The following is a 25,448-nucleotide window of genomic DNA, read 5'->3' as shown; positions in this document are numbered from 1 at the left end:
CAGTCTCTGCCCTTAGAAGCTCACATTCTTAGAGACATGCACAGATAACGTAAGGCACATAAGTAATTTACACTTCCACAGCGCCTTTAAGCTAAATGAACGGAAAAACATCTTTCGAATTTTCGTAGGCTGTGGAGACTGTATGAAGCGTTCCTTTCCCCCCCCCTAAAGCAGCTGAGTAGCCCTGCAAAGCAACCCCGTGCAAGTGCCTACAGTAACATGCAGAGCTTGGCACCCAAGTGGGGGCCTGAGGAAGGAAGACTCAGCCTCCGAATTGCAGTAAAGCAGGTGACACTTCAACACAGCCCCTTTCTGCCGTAATGTCGCCTTTCTTTCTTTTTTTTTTTTTTTTTTTTTTTTGCCCTGCGCAGTGGCCTGGTTCGCCTTCGACCCCTCCTCAGCTCACAGAGACATCGTGCTATCGAATGACAACCAGACGGCCACCTGCAATAGCTACGATGACCGGGTAGTTCTCGGCACAGCGGCCTTCTCCAAGGGAGTGCATTACTGGGAACTGCACGTGGACCGCTATGATAACCATCCGGATCCAGCTTTCGGTATTGCCAGGATTAACGTAGTCAAAGACATGATGCTAGGCAAGGACGACAAAGCATGGGCCATGTACGTCGACAACAATCGCAGCTGGTTTATGCACTGCAATTCCCACACCAATCGGTAAGCCCCGTCTACACGCTTTTCGCATTACTGATTGTTTTTTCCACTTTGCAACAGAGGAAGGGATCTCGGCAAGTCCGTCTCCCTGCTGATTGTACCTGTTTTCTTCACGATGGCAGTCTGCCTCACCTGTTCTTAAAAATCACCGCTGACAGCAACATCATCATCGTGCAGAGCATTCAGTGCTCGTGTTTCTTACCCTCACTGTTAGCAGGTTTCTCCTGAGATCTAGCCTGAATCTCCCCTGCTGTGATTTAAGCCAGTTGCTGTGTGTCCCACCCGCAGTATCAGTAGGCAAAAGCCCAACAGTCTGAAATGCTGGATGTCTCTTCCATTGCTGGAGAAGTGCAAGCAGAAAGATGATTGATTCTCTTCCCTAGGAGGATTTTTGGCTGCAGGGTTGCATAACAATTAGGCGAGCACACTGGTAATTTCCTGTCTTAACATAGGTTTTTGTTGCCAGTCACGAAAGCTGATTAAACATAATATGGTAGGTTACACCTAACATGGTTTGGGCACAAGGGAATGTTTCCCGGTGAGGACTAAGTGACAACTTCCAGCTGATTGAGCTGATGTATTGAAGAGCTTTGAAAAGTGTCTCAGCGAGTACAGCCAATTTGTAAAAGAAGGATTTGAGAAAGCCCTTTAGCCGTCATTACCAAAACCGCCTTTCATGAGATCAGTGCATCTGTGATGTGCTCTGTGCACCAGAGCAGCGGGGAGAGGTCTTGTAGTTGAAGCTCAACCAGTAGCTGTGGGGCCGGATCACGTAGAGACAATACATATCAGAGCAGAGTGAATGTTGTGCTGATGTGGTTGCATGGCTTTCAGTGCTTGCAGTAGTTAACTCTGCCTGGTCCTAGCTGTGGTTTCTCTGACGTGATGCTGCACTGCGTAGGGAGACGCACGCAGCCTCCCTTGAAGCTCTCTGGTGTACCACCAGCACAGAGCTGCTCTGTTCTCAGTTTCCCATAAGAGGATTAGGCTCCAGCTGAAGATCGGCTGAGTACTGAAGGGACCAAGACCATTGAAAAGGTCCTGGCTGAGGAGTGTGATTTAGGATCTGGAGCTCATTGTATATTTTGGAAAATGATCTAAGTATTTGTATGCCTATTCTATTTCAATGGGAAATTCATTTACAGATAACATAGCAGATCTGTGGCAGAGCATGAATCAAAATGATTTTAGCTTTCTACTAACTGTGCTAGCCGGCGTTCCACAGCCATTAGGTCAGATGTTTTTTGTGTAATACCAAATGGTTAGAAGAGAAGCTTGCAGTGATTTTAAAAATGCTTGAATGTTTGTATTATCTCCTTAAAGAGATAAGTTCATGCCAACATTTGCTGTGCCCTAAAGCTGATTTTAATGTCTCCTTTTGAATACAGTCATGTGTACTCTAAAACATGTTTGTATTTGAAATAAGTATACTGCAACTGCTAGGTAGTTTTTGAAGTATAAACTCTTTGATTGTGAGTTACTAAAAAAAAAAAAAAAGAGGGGGGGTCCAAGAGCAGTGAGCGCCATCTACTAGTCTTCCATTGCTCCAATTCATAACTCATTTTTTATTCTGTTACTTAAACAGAATTACAAATGATAAACATGAAACAACAAAGTAGTCTGGAATATTTCATACTCATTTTGATTTGCAGTTCATTATAGACAGGTAGAAGAACTTTGTAGCTGGATCCATAGCTATCCGAAGTCAATAGAAATATTTTCAGTGACTCCAGAGGCCTTAGATTGTGTCCTAAATCAGAATAGAGTAAAATAACATCAGCATGATAAAGCTATGAAAAGGTTCTCTGTGCCTTTAATATCTTGATTAGATTTAGGGCAGAAGTAATGTTAAGCTGTATTAATTTTAATGCTCTGTGAAACAGCTTATGTTTTCTAGAAAAATTCTGGCAAACGTTCTGTGTGCTGCTGTCCCAGAAACCTATTTTATGGATTTGGTCCTAGGCATAGTCCTTCAGGCAAGCTACACAGCAGCTAAGCAAAAGCATACTTTTTTCTTGGAAACACAAACAATGGAAACACTTCTGATTTCCAGTCTTTCTGGTTAAACAGGAGGACAAAGTAATTGCTGTTGATGACAGTTTCCCATTTTTCACTAGAGCAAACACAGAGCTTTTACAGGCAAGTGCAAAAAATGGATGGACCAGTGGCATGTTCTTTCAAGTGAAGTACACTTACGAAGGGCGCGTATTCTCATGAAATCACATGCACTTCAATGGATTTAGGTCTAGGCGTTATATTTTTAACCATGACAATCAAGTAGGTCAATTTATTAACTCATTAGGTGTAGTAGTCTTGTGGTTGTCGCTGTCTAGTTATTGTTTTCCACTGGGGACAAGAACATGACAGCACAGCGTCACCGTCCAAAGAAACATATTCAGCCTTTAGCCTCTCATATGTTATTGTGGTGGAGACTATGTCTTAGTAATCACTGCATCCTGAATCTTTATGAGAGTAAGCTAGGAGAAGACATAAATGAATGGCTCCAAGGATAAGCAGAGATGGAGCTTAAAGGACCTGGTCGTGGAACCTGTCAGCTGAGAGTACTTTCCTGTTCTTTTGACCCTTAGCATAAGAAATTGGACCCATGTACATTCTTGAAAACTGGCAGGTTAGGGTTGAGTTTTGTCATGCTAAAAGAACAGGCACGAAGAGAAGAAACTAACGCTGGAAAAAACAAGGGAGACCTTTAAGAATGGGTTGAGGAAACATCGGTTAAGAAAATGCTTTAGAGCAGGGGTGTGGATTACTGAGGTACCTTTCAGTCTTACTGTTTTTGGAAATACGAATTCACACCAGAGATGTTGTATGCCCGTTGCCTAGAGGCACTAGCATTCTTTGCAATGGACCTGGTCCTTGGCAAAGTTCCCAAAAGCGGGAATACCTTGCAGTATAGGTAATGGCCATGACATTGTTATGTAAAGAAAGAGACAGAAATCATACAAAAATGTTTTATACTAAAATATAGTGATTAGCAATCTTGTGGGAGAAGTCAAAATTCAGAGAACTTAGAGTGTCATCTAAAAACCCACTTATCTGGAGGGTTCTCTTCACTGACTTCAGAGTCTTCAGGGTAGGCATCGATCAAACAAAAATATTATAATTGACCGAAAAATACTGTTAATGTGGAATTAAGCTTTTTACTTTATTAAACAGCATTCATAAACTGTTAAGATTTATTTTTCAATAATAGTGAAACTTATGGCTGTCCTCTTTTGCAAATTTTCTGAACTGCCACTGGAAGTGTGCTTAAAATAACAAACTCTGCTGCAACAGACAATGGCATTTTCATGGTAGCCAAATTTCTTAGTCTTTTTTAATCTTTACTCAGGCCTTCTAGACTTACCCGTAACACTTGTGCACAGTCAGCACCCAGCACTTTGTATTATACACAGAAATAAATAAATATTTGCAGGACTGTGTGAGAAGAGGTGGGAGAGTTGGGATTTACTTGAAATAATGAAAGAATAGTGTATATCTGCAAAAGCTGATTATAATTTAATAAATGCTGAGTATTTATTGAAGAAATACTGTAACAAAAAGGTGTATTTTCCTTTAGTACGGCCTGCAGATTATGAGCCTGGAGTATAACTGCTGTAGGTCATTTAAAAATGTATTACTGTGAAGCAGCAGTTCCATCATGTGCTGGCACATGGAGGAGGAGCTGCCCGGCCTCAGGACGGGTCCAGCTGCCTGCAGGCAGCGTGGCAAAGCGCGGGCACTCGCTTGCCTTTGCCTGGGCTTTACCCCGTCAGAACTTGTCGCTCACCGTGGCGAGGTGGAGGCGGAGGAACGGGGCGATGCGCCCGCTCGAGGCCCGCGAGAGCTGCGGCCGAGACGCGGCAGAGACCCCGTCCCTCCGCTCTGCCCCTGCTCCCCTTGGCGTGCTGGAGGAGCCTCGGCGGGGTCGTGCGGCCCAGCCTGCCCCGCTCGGCTCGGCTCGGCTCGGCTCGGCTCGGCTCCGCCAGCAGAGTCGCCTGGGCTTCCCCCTGGGGCAGCGGAGAACCCTCACGCAATGTCACCGTTTAGCACACAGCTAATTAGCCCTCCAGAAGTAAATCAGCTGACTGTAGGAAAGAGCACAGTAACCTCAAAAAGGCGAAGTTGCCATTTCTGTGGCCTGAGAGAATCAATGTCATTTAAAAAGCTGTCATAAAATCTATCTTGAACCACTGCAGGATATAAAGCCTGGGGCTCTACAGTCAAGGTTGTTCCTAAACAGGGGAAAAGTAACCGTTTGTAAATGGCTCTAGACCATAGTACTGCCACTTCCCCAATATCGTCATGAGTTTTATGATGTTACTGAGTGTTTTTAATAAAAATAAGCTAAAACAGATACTGGGGAGAGGTAAGCATCTTACATTTTTTGGAAAGCAATATACTATGGTTTTGGAGAAAGGCTCAAAGGCAAACCTGTTAGTGCTTATAGTACTAGAAAACAAATAAAAGAGACCTCAGAACTGTATAGGTTTAAATCTAACACATCTAAGGGCCAAATTCATGATTCTCAACCATACTGTTATTCTTTGAAGAGCTTGAAATGGAGAAGTCAGAATACTGTTTTCCTCGTTGTCAGAGGTAAAACTCTCTCTAATTTTGGAGGAAATGGCATGTGTCGCGTAAGTTAGTCTAAAGGAAAACAGTTTATGCCACCTAGTGGACAAGATGAAAATTCCGTACTCTGCACTATATTCCTAATAGGATTTTGATCCTTTCCCCCCCCCCCCCCCGTTTTTTGATGTTTTGATCTATTCCTACCCATTCTCATAATGCTATGTTAAAATTGCATTTATCTTGTGAATTGTACGTGCCTGAGGGGAGGGCAGGGGACAAAAGAGGGTCGCTTCTTCTCCTTCTGCAAATTACTTGAAATCTGATTTACTTTGAGCAAACTGTGTCAGGCTGTAATCCCATGGCAGAGCCCCCATGATATGTGCAAAGTACCAGAGCTTGTGGCCAATCTGTGTGCCTGGTAGATTTCTTGCTCAGGGCTTTTTAAAGTGGTACCGAGTTTAACTAACCCCCTCAAAGGAAAATGCATTTGTGTCAAATTATTCGTGCATGTGATGGCGGGCTGAATGTGTCATGGCAAGCTCTGATACAACGGTAGCTCTCAGCAGCTGCTCCCGACACAACCGATTATGACTAATATTAATAACAGTGCCCCAACACTTGAAAGAGCTCTCAGTCCAACAGCAGGACACCTTGTCAGTCACAGAGCTACAGAAGTCTGAGTCTAGAGCTGTTGGCAGAAATATTAATCAAGAATAGATCCTGGGAAACAAACTTCGTACTTTTTCATTCTCTGCAGTGCATCACTCCACTCTTTCAGGGATATTTGGAAGAGCAGTGTCTCCAGACTCCTGTCCTGCTTGCTTAGCACTGAAATGATCTGCACGCCTGTCCATGTGTAGTCAGCCTGCTAGTTCTGGACACCATTTTCAGCTCTTAGCTGGCAACTGGAGATGGGATGGACCTAATTTCTCCTTAGAATACCCCAGTTAAGCTCCAATGAATGTGGTACCCATGCTTCAGAAGAAGGTGCAGTTTGGCCATTGTCAACTAGTGTGGGAATAATCATTTCACTATGCTGCTGCATTTTTCCTTTGCTTTACTAAGGCTGCACTGTCATGGAGAGAGCAGCTGCAGCGTGGCACTCCACCTTCATTAAATCAAGAATGTGGTCTTTTTGTTTCTTAGGACTGAAGGGGGAGTTTCTAAAGGTGCCACTGTTGGTGTGCTCCTGGATCTGAACAAGCACAACCTGACCTTTTACATAAATGGGCAGCAGCAAGGGCCTCCAGCATTTGAAAATGTTGAGGGTGTTTTCATGCCTGCATTAAGCCTCAATCGAAATGTCCAGGTAAGTCTTCTGAAGCTCAGTCTGACTTATCCTGCTCATTTAAAGGAGAATGTATGCTGCTTGGCACTACTGCTGTGATTAGTAATATCATTTGTAGGTGGTCAATATGGATAGCGGCTCTTTCCTTCACGGATTTACATCTGGGCTACCAACACTTTTTTGAGAACTCTATTTAACATTCTGCCTTGCCTCCAAGATGTGAGGAATCATGCTATAAAAACAAGAAAAAGTACACACACACGCGTGTGCACGCATGCAGGCACGCACACAAACTAATTCCTACACTTATGTTGCTGCAATGCTCCACTTACTTAGAAAGCAGCAAAGTGCTAAGGCTTCCTCTGTCAGATTGACTAAGAACCATGACTATCCTAAATACTCTTAGATCTTGTATTTGGTGATGATTAACATTGGAAAGAGAGAAATTTCAGCAGCACAGTGATAAGCAGAGCAAAGACAACACAGGTCAGAGAATTAGCCCCACAAAGAAGACCTAATCAACACGTCATTCTTGTTCTTTGTGAAGTTTGGGGATTGCTCTCTGTTACTTCAAGATTACTGCATATGGCTAGAAGCGGGACTCAGTATAGGGGGAACCAAGGCCTGCACCTACGGAGACATCCCGGAGCCTGAGGACTGAAGGAGGTCAGCATAGGTCAAGCAGGACCAATGCAGCCAAGAATGGAAGAAATAGTCACCATTTAAAACAGCCAGACTGAAATCAGAAACTTCACCTGGCCTTATTATTCCATGAACATTTAATATCAGTTACTGGTGGCATCCAAATGCTTCAAGAAGTTTCCATGGCATTATTGTGTTTGATGCACCAACACGGAAGACACAGGTGTTTTTTCTGGGCACCTGATTGTTTTCCACATAGATTTTTTGCTCACAACCCACCTACAAGTTTAATTGCCTATATTCCTTTAAATACCTGTAAGTACATGGCATACATTGTTTTACCACCACAGAGGTTACGCAAAGAGTGGCAGACAAGGGAGAGAGGGAAACTGAGTTTAAGCAGATGTTTGCTATTAAAAGGTGCTCTGGCACCTCTGTGTTGGGAAGCATGGCCTTGTGGAGAGGTAAGGTTGTAGCAGAAGCACTAAAATGCCCTGCGTTCTGTCCTGCTAGGACAGAAAAGACAATAGGATTTTCTTGTATTTAATACAGGAGCTTCACTGTGTGATCTTTTCCTTGAATTACTCAGAGGCCCTCACACAAAGATGCCGCCCACCTTGTGGCTAGCAAGCAGCACTGATGGAGGCTTGCTAGATCTGGTGGCTAGATCTGGGAAGAGATGAAGACATGTGGTTTCCAGACCATGCGCTACTGAAGAAAGAGCAGGGGGGGGAAGGTGCTCAGTATCATCTCCATAAGTGTTCTTGAGGACTTGAGCCTGGAAGTGAAGTGCCACAGCCCCTTCACTGACATTTGCTTGCTCTTAGCCTTCACAAATGCTTTCTGCTGAGGTTGTCCCAATTCTCATTTTATTTCTAAGAGGCACTTCTTCTTTGTGCAGGTGACTCTACACACAGGACTGGAGGTGCCACAAAGTGTAAAGCAGCCAAAGTTGCCCAGCAACTAGCGAAGCCCCTGCTGCCTCAACATATGCTGGATTCTGTAAGCTCTCTCAGTGTCATTTGGCACTTCTCAGCAAGTCAGTAAAAAAGCATTCTCTTCCCTAACTTAAAATATTGTATGGCATGTTGCTCACTGAGTAAACTGCTGGTTGCAGCTAACCCTCAGCATTTTTAACAGCCAACAGCCATTTTCTCTCTCGTGGCTGGATTTGTGCTCAGCAAGCTATTAGGAATGCAGGAAAAATGTGTAAGACTAAGACTGGACAAATTACCAGGGGGTGAACTGGATTCTTTTGTCACCTGAAGTCCTTAAATCAAGACAATGTATGTTTTGACAGCTGAAGTGGAAGCTGCGAGGTCAGTGAAAGAATTTCGGGGCAAGATTCCTTTGTCCATTATATTCAGGAGCTCAAATGACCATAATTATTCCTTCTGGCTCTAAACTATATTAATCTATGGATTATATTTCCCTAGAATTCAGCGGCAGAACTTGCACTTATCTTCAATAAGGAAAAGATTGCTTTCCAAATACTTTCATACTTTTGCTTATTTTAGCTAGCACCACTATATTTGCAGAATGCACACACAAGAAATAGAAAAATATTCTCAATATATTTTAGTGTTTTTCATTTAAATATGATTGTACACGCTGTCACAAATGGAAGATATAATTGTGGTTATCACAGAGTCAGAGCTGAGGTTGGAAGGGACCTCTGGAGACCATCTAGTTCAACTCCCCTGCTCTAGCAGGGTCACCTAGAGCATGTTAGACAGGATCGCATCCAGGTGGGTTTTGTCTGTTTCCAGCGAAGGAGACTCCACAATCTCTCTGGGCAACTTGTTCCAGTGCTCTGTCTCCTTCACAGGAAAGAAGTTCTTCCTCATATTCAGATGGAACTTCCTGTGTTTCAGTTTGTGCCTGTTGCCTCATGTCCTGTTGCTGGGCACCACTGAAAAGAGTTCAGCCCCATCTTCTTGACACCCTCCCTTAAGGTATTTGTAGACATTGATAAGATCCCCTCTCAGACTTCTCTTCTCCAGGCTAAATAGGCCTGGCTCTCACAGCTGCTCCTCATAGGTGCTCCAGTCCTGCACTCTTCATGTCTCTGCTGTCCTGGGGAGCCCAGAACTGGACACAGTACTTGAGATGAGGCCTCTGCAGGGCTGAGTAGAGGGGCAGGATCACCTCTCTCGACCTGCTGGCAACAGTCTTCCTAATGCACCCCGGGATACCATTGGCCTTCCTGGCCACAAGGGCACATTGCTGGCTCGTGGTCAACTTACTGTCCACCAAAATTCCCAGGTTCTTCTCTGCAGAGCTGCTTTCCAGCAGGTCAGCTCATCTTACCAGCAGATCTTTTGAAAAGGGTGCAGGAAACAGTTGAATTGAATTGATAAGAGATTTCTTTAAATATGGTACCTGCAAAGTATTCCATGTAGGGGAATGCCGCTTCCTAGCCTTGATCCTGACAGGTCCCGGGCAGCGGTAGTTCCAATGTAGCTTTGAGATCAAAAGCCTTAATTTTCTATTAGAGTAGGGTGAACTAAATAATATTTTGATCCTAATGAAGCATTTGAGCAAGAGAGACTCCTAGGCTTAAAGTTAAATCCACTCCTTAGAGTTTTTCTGGACTGGGACATAAATCTTTTGTATTTTGGATGTGTCTTGCATCTCTTGTGAAAACAAGAAACCACTTCAGGTGCTGTTCATGACTACATAAGTCTGATGGGCATGGAACTTCCCAGAACCATGGCACTTTCACCTGTATGCTATTGCCAGAAAACACACTGATTTGTTTGTGTGTGTCTTTTCTTCTGAACCAAATTAACATATGGGAGCATGTGCCTACAGCAGTAATGTGTATGAGCAAGATGCAGCAGGCTGCATGAGCCCACAACATCTAGGATTTAGCCATTCTGATCCTACCTAAGTGCAGGACTGTCAAGCAGGAAAACCATAGACTCTTACGTGCTATTGATGTACTATTTCCTCTCTCTAATCTTACTGCTTATATACATTTTCCTCTCCAAGCATACGTATACACACACACAAGTGCTATCAGACATGTAATTATTAAACCTGAGAACAAATATTCTAACCAAAATCCAGTTTACTGCTTGCTCAAACCATTGCTGCAGGACAGACAGCCCGGGCCTCTCCTGGGACAGCCTGCTGGTCACCACGCGTAGTGCTGCAGGTGCACGTTTGTCTCTAGCCCGAGCACATCGCTCAGGCAGTGCTGAGCGATGGCAAGGCTTCGCCGTGGCTGAGCAGCCAGGACCCTCACCGACGGCATCCCACCTCTCAGCCACCGTGGGCAAAGGCAGCAATGCAGAATGAAATGGTCAAAGGCCATTTCGCAAACAAAAAGTAGTCTGTGATCAGGTTATCTGTAACCAACTAATCCTCTTACAGCCCACTTCTGCAGAACAGCAATGCACCTTCAATGATGTCAAGACTGACATAGGAAAGAAAACCACCAACACAAAAAGAACTTAAATACTTATTAAGCATTTATGTATTAATGCTTAAGCAACTGTACTTTCTTCAAAGTGTGAAATGGATTGTACTAGTCAACTTTTAGACATTGGAATAACTGTGCTACGCTCATCTTGATTTCTTAACAGCAGAAAACAACTTTAAATTTTTGGTTTGTTTAATACCATATGAACTTGTGCAGGATTTTCTAATCCTGTGGGTCTGTTTTAACCTACCTCAGCTAGAACGCTACTGGACCCTGAATTTCCTCTTGAGTGTGCTCGTTGTAAAACTGTCTTTTACAAATGTAGAAGTTGTAATCACAGCATTGGCTTTGAGAGCATAGCATTGCCTGTCAGAGCAGTGTATGGGTATACTGTACATAAACTGCATATAGTTTTTTATATTGGGAAACATCTTGTGATAACTTTAATACCAGAAGGCACTCCACTTTAACTTTTAGTATTAAAAGCAAAAGAACAGCTTGTCTTTGGAAAAAGGACTGAACCTCTGTCTATACTCCCAAACTCTGTGAAAAAATTCAAATGAACTTAAATCTTTCCAATCTTCAACCATTGCCAGATGTTTAAAATTAATTCTGAATGGGTTTTAGAAGTCTTTTAGAAATGTTTGTGGTACTTGGTTTTGGTTTTCATGATTGCACTGGTATCAGTTCCTAGAGCGTTGTACTTTTGGGAAAATGCAGCGAGTGATACAGGTTACTAAGCTGTAATGGAAATATGGACAGTAGGTGGGAATATGCTTCAGATACGTACAGAAGCTCACAGAAGCTTATTCGTTATTCTCTATACATTCCAGCATTCATAAAATGTCTCCTTTCAACATACTGCAAAAGCAAATAAAATAAAAGGAAGTCAGTTAGAAGTAGGTATCCTGTATTAGTAATACTAATTTAGCCTAGCTCTAAACAAAGTGGGTATGCGTTTTGGTTGTGTACACTTCCAAGGACTTGGCTTCAGTCCACAGTGATAAACCAAGTTACCCCAAGAGAGTGTAGTTTCATGGCTTCAGCTGGGTGCATTTTGGCAGTCTCATTAGCAATAACAAATGCTTAAGTAGTTAGAATTATGCTAGGAGACTAATTATTCCACACACAACTATTTATGTACAGTGTCCAGATGCCAGTGGGAGCCACGTGAACCTAGGCCAACACAGAATTTTCCCTTTACAGAATAGCATCAGGTGGGAAAAGTGGGAAACGTTCACCCCTTTGCTCCAGCTGGAGGTAGTTTGTTTCTCTGCAGGTAACTCCCCAAGGTCTTTCTAGTTATGAACCCCCTGATCTGCACATTCACCATATCAGTGTCTGCACAGAGATGTGCCCGAGTGACACACTCCTCTGCTTCTCTCCTGTATTTCTTCCCAAGTCGCCTTTGGGGCTCCAACTCTGCAATAGCTTGAGGAAATAGAGGAGGGAAAGAAATCTATCTAGCTTTCTACAGCATCTCTTGTGCCAGTTTTTGTTACCTCCAAATTCCTTCTGTAGGAGGGAGCCTGCCTTTAGTACTACAGTCTTTGCAGAAACTGTGTTGCTGGCTGTGCAGGAAGAACCCAGGGGCCGAAGAGTAGCATAGACACCAAACGGGACTGCTTTGGATGTCTGTTACTTCCTTTCAAGTCCTTGGGATATTTGTGCGGCACTCTGACTCCCAGCTCCTCATCCTGCTTCCCAGACACCTAGACAGGCACAGATGCGCATTTTGTGGGACTCCTCTGCTCCCAGAGGACAGATTGTCCCATGTAAACAGGAGAGCAGAGCATTTTGCGTTGGGATGAATCTTGTCTACTGCAATGCAGACTCCACATGACATAGCTGTAAATAGATTTAATGCTTTTAATACCAAACCCTTCCCTAATAAACAGAATGAAGTCTGACTCCCTAGTATGTCCATTTGAAATGTCTCTACAGCAGTACAGAAAGTAAACTTGCTGGCCTGGAGAGCAACAAGGGACTTAGCTTTCATCTGCTCGTGTGGCCCCAAACATTATCCCCTATGAACCTTTTTCCTGGCTCCATCCTCTGCAGGCTTCCCTGTTTAGTGAGACCAATTAGAAAAACTGTGCCAGCTGGCACACTGTCAGCCCTCCCACAGAAGGCAGTGCTATATCATTTTGACTACATTTTTTTACCCCTCATTAGTTCAAAAAAAGCTAACACGGAAGATCTCTTGCTAAAACTCAATGTCAATATGAGCACAGGCCTAGCTGACAATCCCTTATTATTTCTGATGTTGAAAGGTATACACTATAAAATAAATGTCAGTGAGGACAGTAGGATACTATGATGCATCTTGAATTTAGAAAGCAATTTAGCTTGTAAAAGAAAAAACAGGCAAACAGCACAATCACCTCCCACACTTGCCTATAGAATTTATGTATAGAGAGCAAAATATATTGGACTGAACAAAATAAAAAAGCATGAGCTTACATATATCAGAGTTTAAGAGGAAAGGTATTAATGTAATTTATTATATGCATAACATTCCATTGTGTTGTAAATAATGCCACTATAGTGTACTGCTGTAGATGATTCTTGACTGGTGATTTCTGTTGTCGTCCTGTGTAAGTTTTTTTTATTATTATTATTTATTTATTTTGGCTTTTCAAACTGTAATAAGGATGGCAGAGAACACCTAGTACTCAAGTTTCCTAGTTCTAGAGCAAGAAGAAATGTGATAACACAGATTTTTTTTTCTTATATGATAATATTTAATAAACAAGGTAAGAGAAAGATCAAAGCTAAGCTGCCACTACCACTATATGAAAAACACTGTTTCTGATTACCAACAAGATGTGGTGTATTTTGGACTACAACTCACATTACCTATTGCTGTGAGAAGGCATAAGGAATTAACAACCTGTTAATTTTGGTGCATTCTAGTACACTCTTCGCTAACAAACAGAAAAATGAGCAAACAGTTGTTAGACCTAACCTCAGGCCTTACTAGCTTTCCAGCATTTTTTACTTAAATAGCAGAGCAAATCATTAACCTTTGAACCAAGCAAAGTAATATTAAGAATCCAAACATCCTGACTAGATCAGCTTTGAAAGGGAGATTGCAACTTCAAGTCCTTCAACAGGTTACAGTAACAAATCAAACACAGTGCAAATGTAAAGGGCACTCATCACTTAAAATTACCAAACAAAGATGGAGAGTCTTTTTTTTTTTTTTCAAAAAAAAAAAAAAAAAAGAAAAAAAAGATAAAGAGTTGCTTCTTGTTTTTGTTGACAAGATTTCTGGCAATTCCTCTGTCCAGTACTACTGGATGCTGCACACACACTATGGCTGCAGTGGCAGCTTGAAGCACAAGTCCATTACAAATAAGATGCACTTGGTCTTCTTACATGCAGAAGCCATGCAAGCCACAAAAATTTAAATGCGCAGGACTTCTGCATCCTTGCACAACACAGAAGGCAGATGTGTGTTTTACTGAAATAGGTACTTAGAAGCATTTTCCCCTTCCGTTAAGTGATGTTTTGTTAAGTTTTTGTTATTGCAGGCAAATCCGGGCAAACACTACACAAAGTTAATTGCTGCACTAATTTGAGGATTTCTTACATTTTCTTGTAGATCAGCAGAGATATGCATACACACATACCAGCCACCAGGATGAAAGAATGCAGTCTGGATCTATGTGAACACACATATGTGTGTTATGTACATATGTACTGGCTTTCACATAGATCCAGACTGCATTCTTTCATCCTAGTGGCTGATACCACCCTTCCTTAAATGTTGTCAATAAAAATACTAAGCCTTCTAAGTAGTTGAATGAAAGCATGGTGAGAAGTCTTTGTGATGAATATTAGAATAAATGCATGAGGTAGAACTGCTATTAGTTTCTGATTGTTCTATGAAGCATGAATAACACTAATTTAAATGTTGGCAACCAAAAAAAGTGCAAAGGAATAAGATAACGGTGTTCACTTCTTGTTAAATGAAAGACAAGAGCTTGTTTCTGTTTTCTTCTTAACCATGATATTTGTTCTTTACCATCATTTCTCATAGCTTATATAAATTTGGAGCTGGTGAAATATACATCTCTTATGTATGTGTCTGTCACCAGATCAAGAGGAGAATATCAACTTTTTATAATTTTGTACCTGTGGCAAACGTTTGTATTTTTTGAATTGAAAACAAAATGCTTTTTGTCTTTTGGTCTGAGTAAAACTTTGCATATTATTATTACCCTTTTGGAAAACCTGACATATGAGTTTATGCTGTTTTACAGTTTCTAAATAAATTCTTAATACATTGCCAACAAATCTGGCATCAGTACCCTGTTTATTACTACTACTTAATAATGCATGTAAGGCTGTCATGCAGGATGCATATCTAATTGCTGATACATGCTTCATTAACACAGTCCGACTAATCTGTTAGGTGGAGGAAAGCTAAGATGTCTTCCTCAGAGAAATCATCCATCTCTGGGCTTAACACATACACTGGATTCACTGGCATAACACATCTCTCCCTCCCACCACCACTTCGTTACCTCTGGCTTATGCCAGTTACAGAGCATACTGAGATGTGTTGTTTAGTTCTGCCCTCTCTTACCCCCATCTTGCGTGGTTGCCCCAGCCTCCAGAAGCTTCTGACGCTAGAGTAAGCGGAGCTTCAAAATAAGTATGTCACCTGAAGGATCTGACTGGAAAGGCCTTCGGGTCAGCATAAGAGTTGCATGGTGGAGGCAGAAGGCTTGTCTGGGCAGGAACGATCACACTTTGTGAGACGGTTAAATTAGCTGTCATATTAGAGCTGCACATCTGTATCAAGTAGATGCCTTGGAAGGGCCTGAGCATGCTGAGGTGGCACGCTCAGCCCCGGGAAAAAGGCACGTAGCTCACTTAGGCGACCTTGGCAAGTGTTTGTTAATAAGATAATCACAATAGCTTTAGCTTACTGGGAAACAAGAGCGTGTAAGAGGCCTGCAGAACAGATGGGGAGACTGCAAAGATTTATTTTCTCCTTCATTCCCCCTATCCTGCTGCAGAAAAAAGGCAAAATAAGATGGTCCCTGTTCTCCTTTGCAAATAATTAACTGGCTATTCATTCAGTACTGGCTTTCACATATCAGTACATGCACCAGAAGTGACACAGCTTGCTGGCTGAACATAGAGTTATGTACTCTGTTAATTAATAACATAGTTCAGTCCAGAGAATCATTAGGTGCATAAAAGGTTCAACAGTTATATTTGCCAAATGGCAGTGTTTATCTTTTTTTTAAAATGTATCTAGTAATAAAATTGGATTAAAGCTACCATGTTTAACTGAGAACAGCATGCCACCAGGATGTAGCATGGCCAACTTCAATCACCATTGGAGTTTGCTGTTAAAAAGCAAGCTGTCAGCATATAACAAAACTTTTGTAATGCATGCACACGCATGTTAAATAAGTAATAAAAGTTCAAAATAAAATTGCTCAGAATTTTGCATCTAAGAACTGAATTTCTTGCAATCTCATTCTTTAACACAGCTTACAAAGCTTGAGACTAGAACTGCAGAGATAAGGTACTCCATTCTGACCAAGTTTCACTCCTAAACAGCTTTTGTAAGTTGTAGAGGTGGAAAGTGAACCCTATAAATTACCCAAGATGATTCAGGGACATAACTCCCACAGTACATTATACCCAAAGGCAGATGAACAAAGCTATCTAAAAGCAAGCACAGAAAAAGTGAGCACAAGGATTAGTCAGGAATTAAAAGATACAGGTTATATTGTAACATCCAAAGCCTATCTGTTGCCTCAGCACATTCTGATGCTTTGTACTCAATCCTGCTTTGTAATTACACCTTCAAGCGCAATAGTGATTTGGCATTCTCTAGCCTGCATATTCCCAAACCAGATAGCATTGTTAATTCTGGTTTGAATTTGCAACCAATACTGAATAACTTCAATTAAGCAATTATGAAATGTTGTAACAGCATTTAGCAATCCAGCTCTGCACACCCCTCCCCTTCCCACACAGCTCCAGAAACACTCCCTTCCCCTCTTTATCTGACTCCACTTTCCCTTCTGGTGTAGCCCTCCGAGTCTCTCTTTTTGCACAGCACATCTCCAAGACCTGAAAGTAACCTGGAAGGGATGGGGGGGAAGAAGCATGTGAGAAAGCATCCCGCTCCGGTGCAGTTCTCTCCACCCTAGAATACCTTCTTAAACTGAGAAGAAAGCAGTCCGATACGGCTGTTTGGAGAGAATTATGCTGCTGTCCTTGTTGCTAGATGCTAAGTGCCCCGGACCTCTCTGCTTGCTTAAGGTGAAACATCACCTTATTCAGGCCCTGAGATGGCAACTAGGAATTGCACTTCCCAAACCCTCCTGTGTAAGCTGAAGTTCACTAATACACGTAAAAGTAGTTTTCCTAGTAATAGTTATTTACCTTCTGTATACATCTGTTTCACTGTCATAGCTGTTCAAAAAAGCTCTAGATAACCTTACATGTAAGCAACAGAGCATGAGCCCTTCCACTGTCTTTGACAGTTAATGCCACTTCTGTCTCCCTGTAAAATATTCAAGATTCTTTAGCCTGAGATAAACAAGGACATTTTGTGAAGTTGCTAACAATTGCCATTTCTAATGGAAACACAACCTCCAACAAAAACACTAACTATGGACAGAACTGTTCTTTCAGAAATACCAAATTGTTGAAATACAAATAGCACAAAAACTTTGAATTTGACAGAGATTTCATAGAAAAGGCTTATCAGGTCTAGCATGGGAACACCAATCACAACAAACATGAGCTACTAATGAACAATTAGTAGCCACTGGCTGTTTCCACCTCACTTGGCTCAGATCTTGAATCAAGTTATTTCCCTACCCTCCCCACCTTGAAAAAAAAAATAATTAAATTTGGGTTCTCTACACACATATAGAAGTTGCATCTGTAACTCTTACCTGGGACAAGACTTTGAAGAGTCTCATTTTCATTCCAAAGCAGATAATTTTGAAACCTTAAAAGGTTTTGCTGGACAGGACAGGTTTTTGCTGTGCAGTTCCATTAATACTTCAGATATATACAGAAATAGATGTGTGTCTGACAGGTGCTTAAGAAATACTTACTTCGAGTCCAGGGCAATAAGGTATTGCTTTCTGCACATTCCGTCCAGATGAAAGCAAAAATCTCTGTATTTTATTTCACTAATTTATTTAAGTTAATGAATTAATATTTTCACTATAGCCAATAAACTAATTCTAGGAATAGTCAAATGTTTTCTTTTGCATTTGTTAGCTAATAAAATAGCCAACGTAAACTTGTTTAATAAAACTGCATTATTTTTATTTAAAAATGGTAAATTTTCATATTCTCAACAGAGCAGAATGGAAGATGGGAAATCATGAAACTAAAAGCCAGATAAGAGAATCAGGACGTGGTGGGAAGGCAAGACAATTTGCAGATATGTTGCAGTGGTAACATGAATTCTATCTTATTTTTGTTGTCCATTTCGTTCTGTGTTGTAAGTTCATTTGATAACTTTAGATGATTTAATTTTCTTTATGTCAGAACTATGCAGAATCAAGGTCCCATCTCTAAATTTTCCAACTTGTCCTGCAGGCCAAATGCTGGGCACCGATTTCTTCTTTTTAGCCTTCCTGAAATATGAGGGAGGAAGAAAGGAATTAAGAGAAAGACCAGAAATTCCCCTAAATGTTCAATATGGTGAAAAATGTCACCTGTTTACGCAACCAGTATTTGGTATTATGCAATACCTAATTATAGCAGATAATAATCCTAATTACATGTATAGCCATTCAAAATTTGCAGCAAATTACAGGATGAATTACATTAAAAAAAAAAGAGTTAAAGATTACAGACTTTCAGCTAGAGAAAGAAGATAAGGAAGACATTTCAGTGAACCAGCCACATTATAATTAAGAATGACGGTTTACCTTTCAAGCCTCTGTATATTGTAGCTTCTGTTTTGCCAAAATTATTTCTCAGGGCAAATGCTCAGAGTAAAAGGCACAGGTGTCCCATTCTGGGTCCCCACACAGGGATCTGCACCCATCCCCCTGGCAGCTGCAGCCTTAGACATGTCAGGGCAGAACTGACATATCTTCAATTAAGCCACGAAACCAAAGCCTCTAAAACTGCTAGAAGCAGACCAAAGTAGCCATTTTGCAACTAAGAGCTCTTCTATAGCTTGAGAAGTTCCTTCCATTCTGATCTTTTGGTATAAGACTGTGCATACTTACCCAGGAGCTACATACTGGGAAGCTTTAAACAAAAGCAAGGTAATTTTAACCACGCTAAAATGGCTCACCTCTCCTTTTGCTCTTTCTTCTTCTTCTTCTTCAGAGAATCACCTTTATGTTCCTGTTTTTGAAGATACGTATTTTAATGGAAAAGCAATAGAGTATCTTGCCTAAATAACCATCCACACACAAAGCGTACAGTAGCCTGCTCCTCAGAGCAGAATGCATTTCAAACAGGGAGGCGCTGCACAGCCCCAAACCCAAAGCCCTTCCTGTCACCTTATGCAAAGTACAGCCCTCTCATGACCAAAATGCTGCCCCTGCTATGCAAGGGGGCATAAGTCCAGCTACACAAAGGGTCAGGCCTGTGTTTGGGGTACGTGACAGATCCTTACGTCAAAAGATTGACTTCCTGTGAGGCCAGCATACCTAGTTGCCTGGCTGAGCATGCCGGTCAAATGACAGGGTTTGGCTGTGTTTGGTTGTGTACTGGGTCCACTTTCAGGCACATGACAGGGGAAAAGTAGGTCCCCCGGAAAAGAAGGTGGCAGGGAAGAGGCTGATAGAGCAACTGCCTGCTCGGCACCCTGCTCCCACCTACGTCAGAGGGCTCCTTGGAGAGGAAGGGAGCCATGCTGGATGGGCCATGAGCCAGATGGGCCATGAGACAGATGGGTGCAACACAAATCTCACCCTTGCTTTAAATAACGAGGAAGATCGTAGATGGAATGGTGTTGATATAAACCCAGCTGAAGATCCAGCTCTCTGTGGTTAGATTATGCATATCAAACATTTAATTAAAGGTGTATTTATTACTTGCTTTTTTAATGCAAGAGAAAAAAAGACTGCTGATTTTGTGTGGTCAGTCTATCATCTTCAAAAGATGAGGCAGTAAAACCTACCACTGTAAAAGCCTAATTCTGTACCCTTCCTACTGCACACAATCAGCTTTTACTGATGAAAGTAGTTCTAGGAGGGAAAGACTATGAGGAGCAGTAGGTGTGGAGCTCAGGCACTCCTCCTGTGCCTCAGGCATCATCTGTCAGGGTCTTGGACTAGCTCTTACACGCTGTCTTTTTATGGAAGCATTTCACACAAACCTTTCCATTATCATCATCCTTCATTGTCTTCTTCGCTTTCATTTTCTCTTGGAAAGTCTTATAGTTCACATGTTCTCTTTTGGGGGGCTGCAATAAAGAGCAGGAGTGGCATCACTGGCAAAATGTTCAAATAGGTTCAACAAATATACACATGCCTGCATGGAAATTATTTTTCATAGAGGGTAAAAAAAGAAACAAAAAAAACCATAAGCAAACAAACAATTCCATCCCACTTAAACAGGGAAAATGGTTTATTTCCTTTAGGGGGAATGGAAGCAACTAGAGGGATGTAAGGTAGGTCACACTGAAATCATGGGACAATAGAGGGATGTTTATGTGGTGTAACAGGTCTGAAGTCTGCAAGGTTTCCTACACACAGAGCCCATCTTAAAAAAAAAAAAAAGTTTCTACTCTGTCTTCTTTTCACCACTAATGGTAAATAAAACTGAAAAGCTTTCTCAGTTCTTAACTTGCTGGGGAAGGTGAAGTTTTAGAAAGCTTCGAAAGAAAGCCCCTCCTTCAACTGTTTATGTTTAGATGGTCTAAATGAAAATAAATGTTGATTTCCATCCCAATCTGTCTTGTTTCACCTAAGCAACATCTCTGATAACACAAACATACTATTTTCCAAATATCTACAGAAAATAGATGAGACTAAATAGAAAATAGGGTCATAGCAGAAAAAAAATAAGGATGAAATCAGAGAAGTGGCAAGGAAGGGGATTTTGTCTTCTTAAAAAAAGAACAAAACTAAGGCCAAACACAATTTTTTTTAAAAAACAAAAAAAAAAAAAAAAAAAAAAACCCTACTTCTCTGAATCAAAACAGCCAGGCCATCTCCCAGCCCAAAACAAACAACAATTACCTTGGCTCCCAGCATGACAGCGCGTTCCCGTTCCCATATGCGTTGCTCCTGCTTTTCGTAGCCAGTGATTCCAAACTTGTGTACTTCCAAACGAGCCTAGAACATTACAGAAAATGAAGGCGTTTTGTAAATGTCCAACCTGCGTAAAACAATGCTTGAAAGACTGAAGCAAAGTTGTACTCCCAAAGAAATGTCAGGTAATACCCAAAAATCAGCCTGCTAAAAGATAAACTAATCGGAGTTTAGAACTATACTGCTGAACAGCTAACCACTGTCTGATCTCTGGACATCGAGGACGTCTGGATGGTAAGATTTGAATCTCTTTATTTTGCATAAAACTGAACATACAGGAAGGAGCTAATCTGTACAAAAATGAATCGTAGTGCTGCACAGAAAACAACAAAACACACTGCCAACACCACCACCGTTTACAGAGCAGTCTCATTCTTTGACTGCAGAGCACTTCACCAGAGAGAAACCTGGATGCACAGACGCTGGAGCGGTTTGACTACATCGTGTGTGTAGCTGGCAACACACAAGATGACCCTGGTAGAACCAGTGGTGAAACTGTAACTTTTTCCAAGGTAGTGCTTAAATCCCCACTGTTTTCAGCAGTAGGGAATGCCATGCATGATCTCCAGATCGCACAGGAGCACAGCACTTTCCTGGGTAGGGGTCAGGCATATAAAATAACCTGTGCAAATCTGAAATCAAATCAGTATCTATGAAGCCCAATGCTAGTTATGCTTATATAAGAACACTTAGAACAAAAAGATAAATGAAAAAATAAAAACAAACTGCTGTTGAAAAAAAATGTATGTTAACATGCTTTTTTCTCCCCCTTCCCCATGTGAGATCAGAAGTACCAAAATTAACACCATGGGCCTAAAACAGCATACACTATATATTGTGGGTACTCACATAGCTTTATACAGCTAACCTAGAGCAATCCTCCTCAAATTATCACTGCAAGATCAGAAAGAAAGGCCACAGAGTTGTAACATGCCCCTCTTCAGAAAAGAGCTGTTCACAACAGCCAGCACACTCCTCCTCCAGCATGGCATGCAGCCAGAATTATGTATTAGGAAACCCTCACCTGCAAAAGATAACCTTTTCTAGAATCATTTCTCTTTGGTCCCACTATAGCTTTCCCAAGCAAATAAATACACCCATCTGCACACAAAAACGTTGAAGGTAGATCCCGGTGACTTACTTTTTCAAAGTTGAATTCATGTTTGTTCAAATTTTTCTCTTCAGCCACTTTTCGAGTCTATAAAAAAATTTTTTTAATATAACAAACAATCCCAATTTTAAATACTGTGTTGTGAATATTTTTTGAAAAGCAGTGAAATGCTAAAGAGCAGTAGGAAGGAGTATACAGCTTTCCAGAAAGATCTTTTCCTATATTTATGACCTTGATTTAATAAAAAAGTCTCACTGGCACTGTTAATATATAGGTATTGTAGGGTCTTATTGGACCAATACACAGCATACCATTAAAGCATACAGCACATATCTTTGCTCAGAATTCTCTTCCTTAGGTCATTTGATAACACTTAAAAGGAGTTTCATAATTGAGAAAGATATAGCATAGTTGAATTAACAGCTGCAATTAATTTTTGAAACTCTAAGTTTAAATTATACTTTATAAAAGAACAGTTCCATGCGAGCTATGCATCATACAGTTTCCATTTCTAAATCTGTACTAAAACTTCTACTAGATAATAGAACACGAATATAAAGCCATTTTGTTTCACGCTGAGAGAACAGTGGTAGTAGTATATGTATTGATAGTTGGTGGTAACACACACAACAACATCTAATTCATGACTACATGCAAATACATTCATGCGGGCATCTCAGTTAGTTAATGCAACTGAAAAGCCTCCAGAGAAAGTACTATCAACAACTGGCACCTACCTGGCAAGCACCTGGCACCTAGTATTAAATGTTCAAAACGAAATCAGTGAAAACATCTCTTCTGCTAAGCAATTTATATGGAAACTTTCCATCAGCGGTTGTCAGGCTGGAGAGGAATTTTCCAGAGGGCCTAGCCTGTATCCTCAGGAGGCATTCAGGGTGTTTTCGCTACAAACCTTTCACTCCCTGGAGCAGGGCAAGGCAAGGAGCGCTGTCACTCTACTTCAGAGTGAACAGCGGTGCAGGCAGCAAGCTCCCACTTTAGATCTGCTACTTGGGTACCGCCTCTTCCTGAGACATTTCAGGATATACAGCTCAAACAAGGCTTACAGTCAAAATTCAGAAAGGATCCAACCATGGAGAAGCCACCATTACACGGCAGCTGTAACTACCAGAGTTTAATATCGACAACTTTTGACCGACTTCTTTCCTTTCTTCGACCTATATCCTGCCTGGGACATTTCAGAGCAGTAATACGTCTCAAGGCAATTTTAGTTTATGTCTAATCTATGGATTTGGCAAGCAGGGTGCTGAATGTCTCTCCGGGTTCAAAAACCCTAACACTATGTCACAGCATCCCTCTGCATCCACGAGAGCCAAACCCAAGCATCTCTAAGGCAAAAGCCTTTAAAGAAAACTGGCAGCTTCAACCATCTAAAAATTGGTTATCTTCAAAACATTTTATCACCAGGCTTCACATGCAGAAAAACAAAAGTTGTAAAAAGCATGAGAAAATAAAGATCTTGAGCACCTGTTAAAGGTATGAAAATTTGATGGACTCAACCAACTGCTTGGTCTCTCTTGAAAGGGGTTGGAAATAGTCAAACCCCAGACATCAGTAAGCCTCAATGAATTCAAGACAGGCAGATTTTGGCCCAGCAGAGTTTATTTTAGATTTGAGCTTCTGAAACTCTAGTTGAGGAGAGCAACCAGAGAAGTCATCAAGTTTCGAGACCAATTGAGGAGTAAGTGAAATGCCGCTTGGAGAGGGAGGAAGTTGGTTCAGTTTCCAGTTGAGCCTGTCCTGGCCTCTCTGCAAAAGCAGCCTGGCTACAGTTTTGGTTAGTACAGGGGATTTTAATGCCCACAGATCTCAATCCACTTGTTTGGTGCAAAACCTTCATGCTTTCTGCCACCAGTCGCTTGACACCAGTTCTCCAAAATGCACATTGCTGGTGAACAGTCAAGTATTGCTCTGATCCCAGGGAAGAGGAAGGAAGCTCAGGGATCCTGTACCCATACCTGCTCACAAGATTAGGGCAACACCACACAATGCTTACGCAAAGAAGTAGCCAAGCAGCTTTCTTCACGTTTTGTTTATGAGACACTAGACCTCTCCTTGTTCTTGCTTGCTAAAGGCTAAGGCTAAGCTTTCCTTTTGACTTGTAGCAATAAACCTGCTCCCATTGAGCATAAAAATCATCGCCACGAGCTGTTCTGAGCAACAGCAGCGAGCTTGCGCTTCTTGTTGCGCTGGCAGTCCCGTCTGGGGACTGGTTTAGTTCGTTATGATAGACCTACTTCAAACATACAATACTTGTCTAAACGCCTCTTAAAACTGAAAATAAGTCTTCAAATCTGCACTCACCCCTGCTCCAGTCTGCCACTGTCAGCAATCCCGCTGGAAATCAGCAGGAGTGGCTGCAGTAAAGCTGGGCCCTCCGAAGGAGCCGGGATTTACACGGAGCTGCGTTAGCAGGAGCGGAGAAACTACACACGGGAGGAGGAACTGCAGAAAGCACCGCACAAACTATGGACACAAACAGCAGAGGCAGCAAGAAACACTCCGCACAGGTGGGCTTCAGTTCCTCTTAAGTAGCTACAGGAATGGGATGCCCTAATCATGGTTAAGGCTAACATAAGATCTCCAGCATGGCTTTGGAGGAGAAAAAAAAAAAAAAAAAAAAAAAAAAAGAGGGGGGTGCTTTAGTGAACTTCCCCTCCAAACCCTTGTTTGTTTAAATATTTAACTGAAATAATAATTACTGAGAACTTTTTTTTTTTATTTGCAAAGCAGTGAAATCCTCCTGCGCATAGGGAAACACATAGATGAAGCTGTAGAAAAACACAGCTCTGCCAATAAACAGGTAAAAAGACGTGAAGGCCGCTGCTCCGCGCGGGGCAGGCCGGAGGCCGGGGCCCCCGCGCCCGGGCCCTACCTGGGAGCCGCCGCCGCCGGCGGGCACCGCGGGGCGCGGCCGCGCCGTCCTCTTCCTCCCGCGGAATACGACGACCTCCACGGCGGCGGGGGGCGGCGGCGCGGCGGGCGGCGGCGGCGGGGGGGCGCCGCAGTGCCCGGCGTCGCGCAGCTCGGCCCGCAGCTCCCCGAAGAAGCCGCGGGCGCCGCCGCGCTGCCGCCCACCCGCCCCGCCGCCGCCGCCGCCGCCGCCCTCGGGCTCGGCCGCTGCCGCCGCCTTCTCGGCCGGCTCTGCAGCGCCGCTCGCCTGCGCCTCCGCCGGGCCGCCCTCGTCACCTGCGCGTCGGAGCACACAGCGCGTCACCCCCGTCACTCTGCTTCAGAGTGAACGGCCCGGCCCGGCCCCGCGGCGCGGGGTGGGCGTGGGGGGGTGCAGCCCGCCCGGAGGGGTTATTTACCCGCGGGCCGGCCAGGGCCCATCCGCGGCCGCCGGAGGCGGCCCGCGGGCGGGCCGCGCTCACCCACCCAGGTCGTAGAGGGCGCCCAGCACCGCCTCCAGCCGGCGGCACCGCTCCCGCGCCCCCATGCCCG

The 25,448-nt window shown here is 42.7% G+C and overlaps 2 protein-coding genes across 12 annotated transcripts in view; one reads left to right on the top strand and one right to left on the bottom strand.

The window, feature by feature from the left end:
* Nucleotides 1–8,720, top strand: part of TRIM67 (tripartite motif containing 67) — a 38,035-nt gene extending 29,315 nt beyond the window's left edge. For 7 of the 11 annotated variants that reach the window (XM_062572245.1, XM_062572238.1, XM_062572243.1 and 4 more), the window contains 3 exons: nucleotides 372–675; nucleotides 6,391–6,553; nucleotides 8,076–8,720. In XM_062572245.1, coding sequence (XP_062428229.1) covers nucleotides 372–675; nucleotides 6,391–6,553; nucleotides 8,076–8,141 — 533 coding nt within the window. In that variant the 3' untranslated portion in view covers nucleotides 8,142–8,720. Of the gene's footprint in view, nucleotides 1–363; nucleotides 676–6,390; nucleotides 6,554–8,075 lie in introns of all 11 variants that reach the window. The other 4 variants (XM_062572240.1, XM_062572244.1, XM_062572239.1 and 1 more) reach the window with 2 other exon arrangements.
* A 9,173-nt stretch (nucleotides 8,721–17,893) lies between these two features.
* On the bottom strand, nucleotides 17,894–25,443 carry C3H1orf131 (chromosome 3 C1orf131 homolog). The gene is made up of 7 exons (XM_062572232.1): nucleotides 25,383–25,443; nucleotides 24,880–25,193; nucleotides 22,014–22,070; nucleotides 20,801–20,896; nucleotides 19,936–20,022; nucleotides 18,904–18,956; nucleotides 17,894–18,232 (listed from the first exon to the last, which is right to left on the bottom strand). The coding sequence occupies exons 1-7, from the start codon at nucleotides 25,441–25,443 to the stop codon at nucleotides 18,103–18,105; spliced, it is 798 nt and encodes a 265-aa protein (XP_062428216.1). The 3' UTR covers nucleotides 17,894–18,102.
* Nucleotides 25,444–25,448: the final 5 nt, after the last annotated feature.

The sequence above is a fragment of the Rhea pennata genome, chromosome 3 (assembly GCF_028389875.1).
Source record: "Rhea pennata isolate bPtePen1 chromosome 3, bPtePen1.pri, whole genome shotgun sequence".
Lineage (NCBI taxonomy): Eukaryota > Metazoa > Chordata > Aves > Rheiformes > Rheidae > Rhea > Rhea pennata.
Note: the sequence above shows the minus strand (reverse complement) of the source record. Positions and strands in the feature narration are given on the sequence as shown.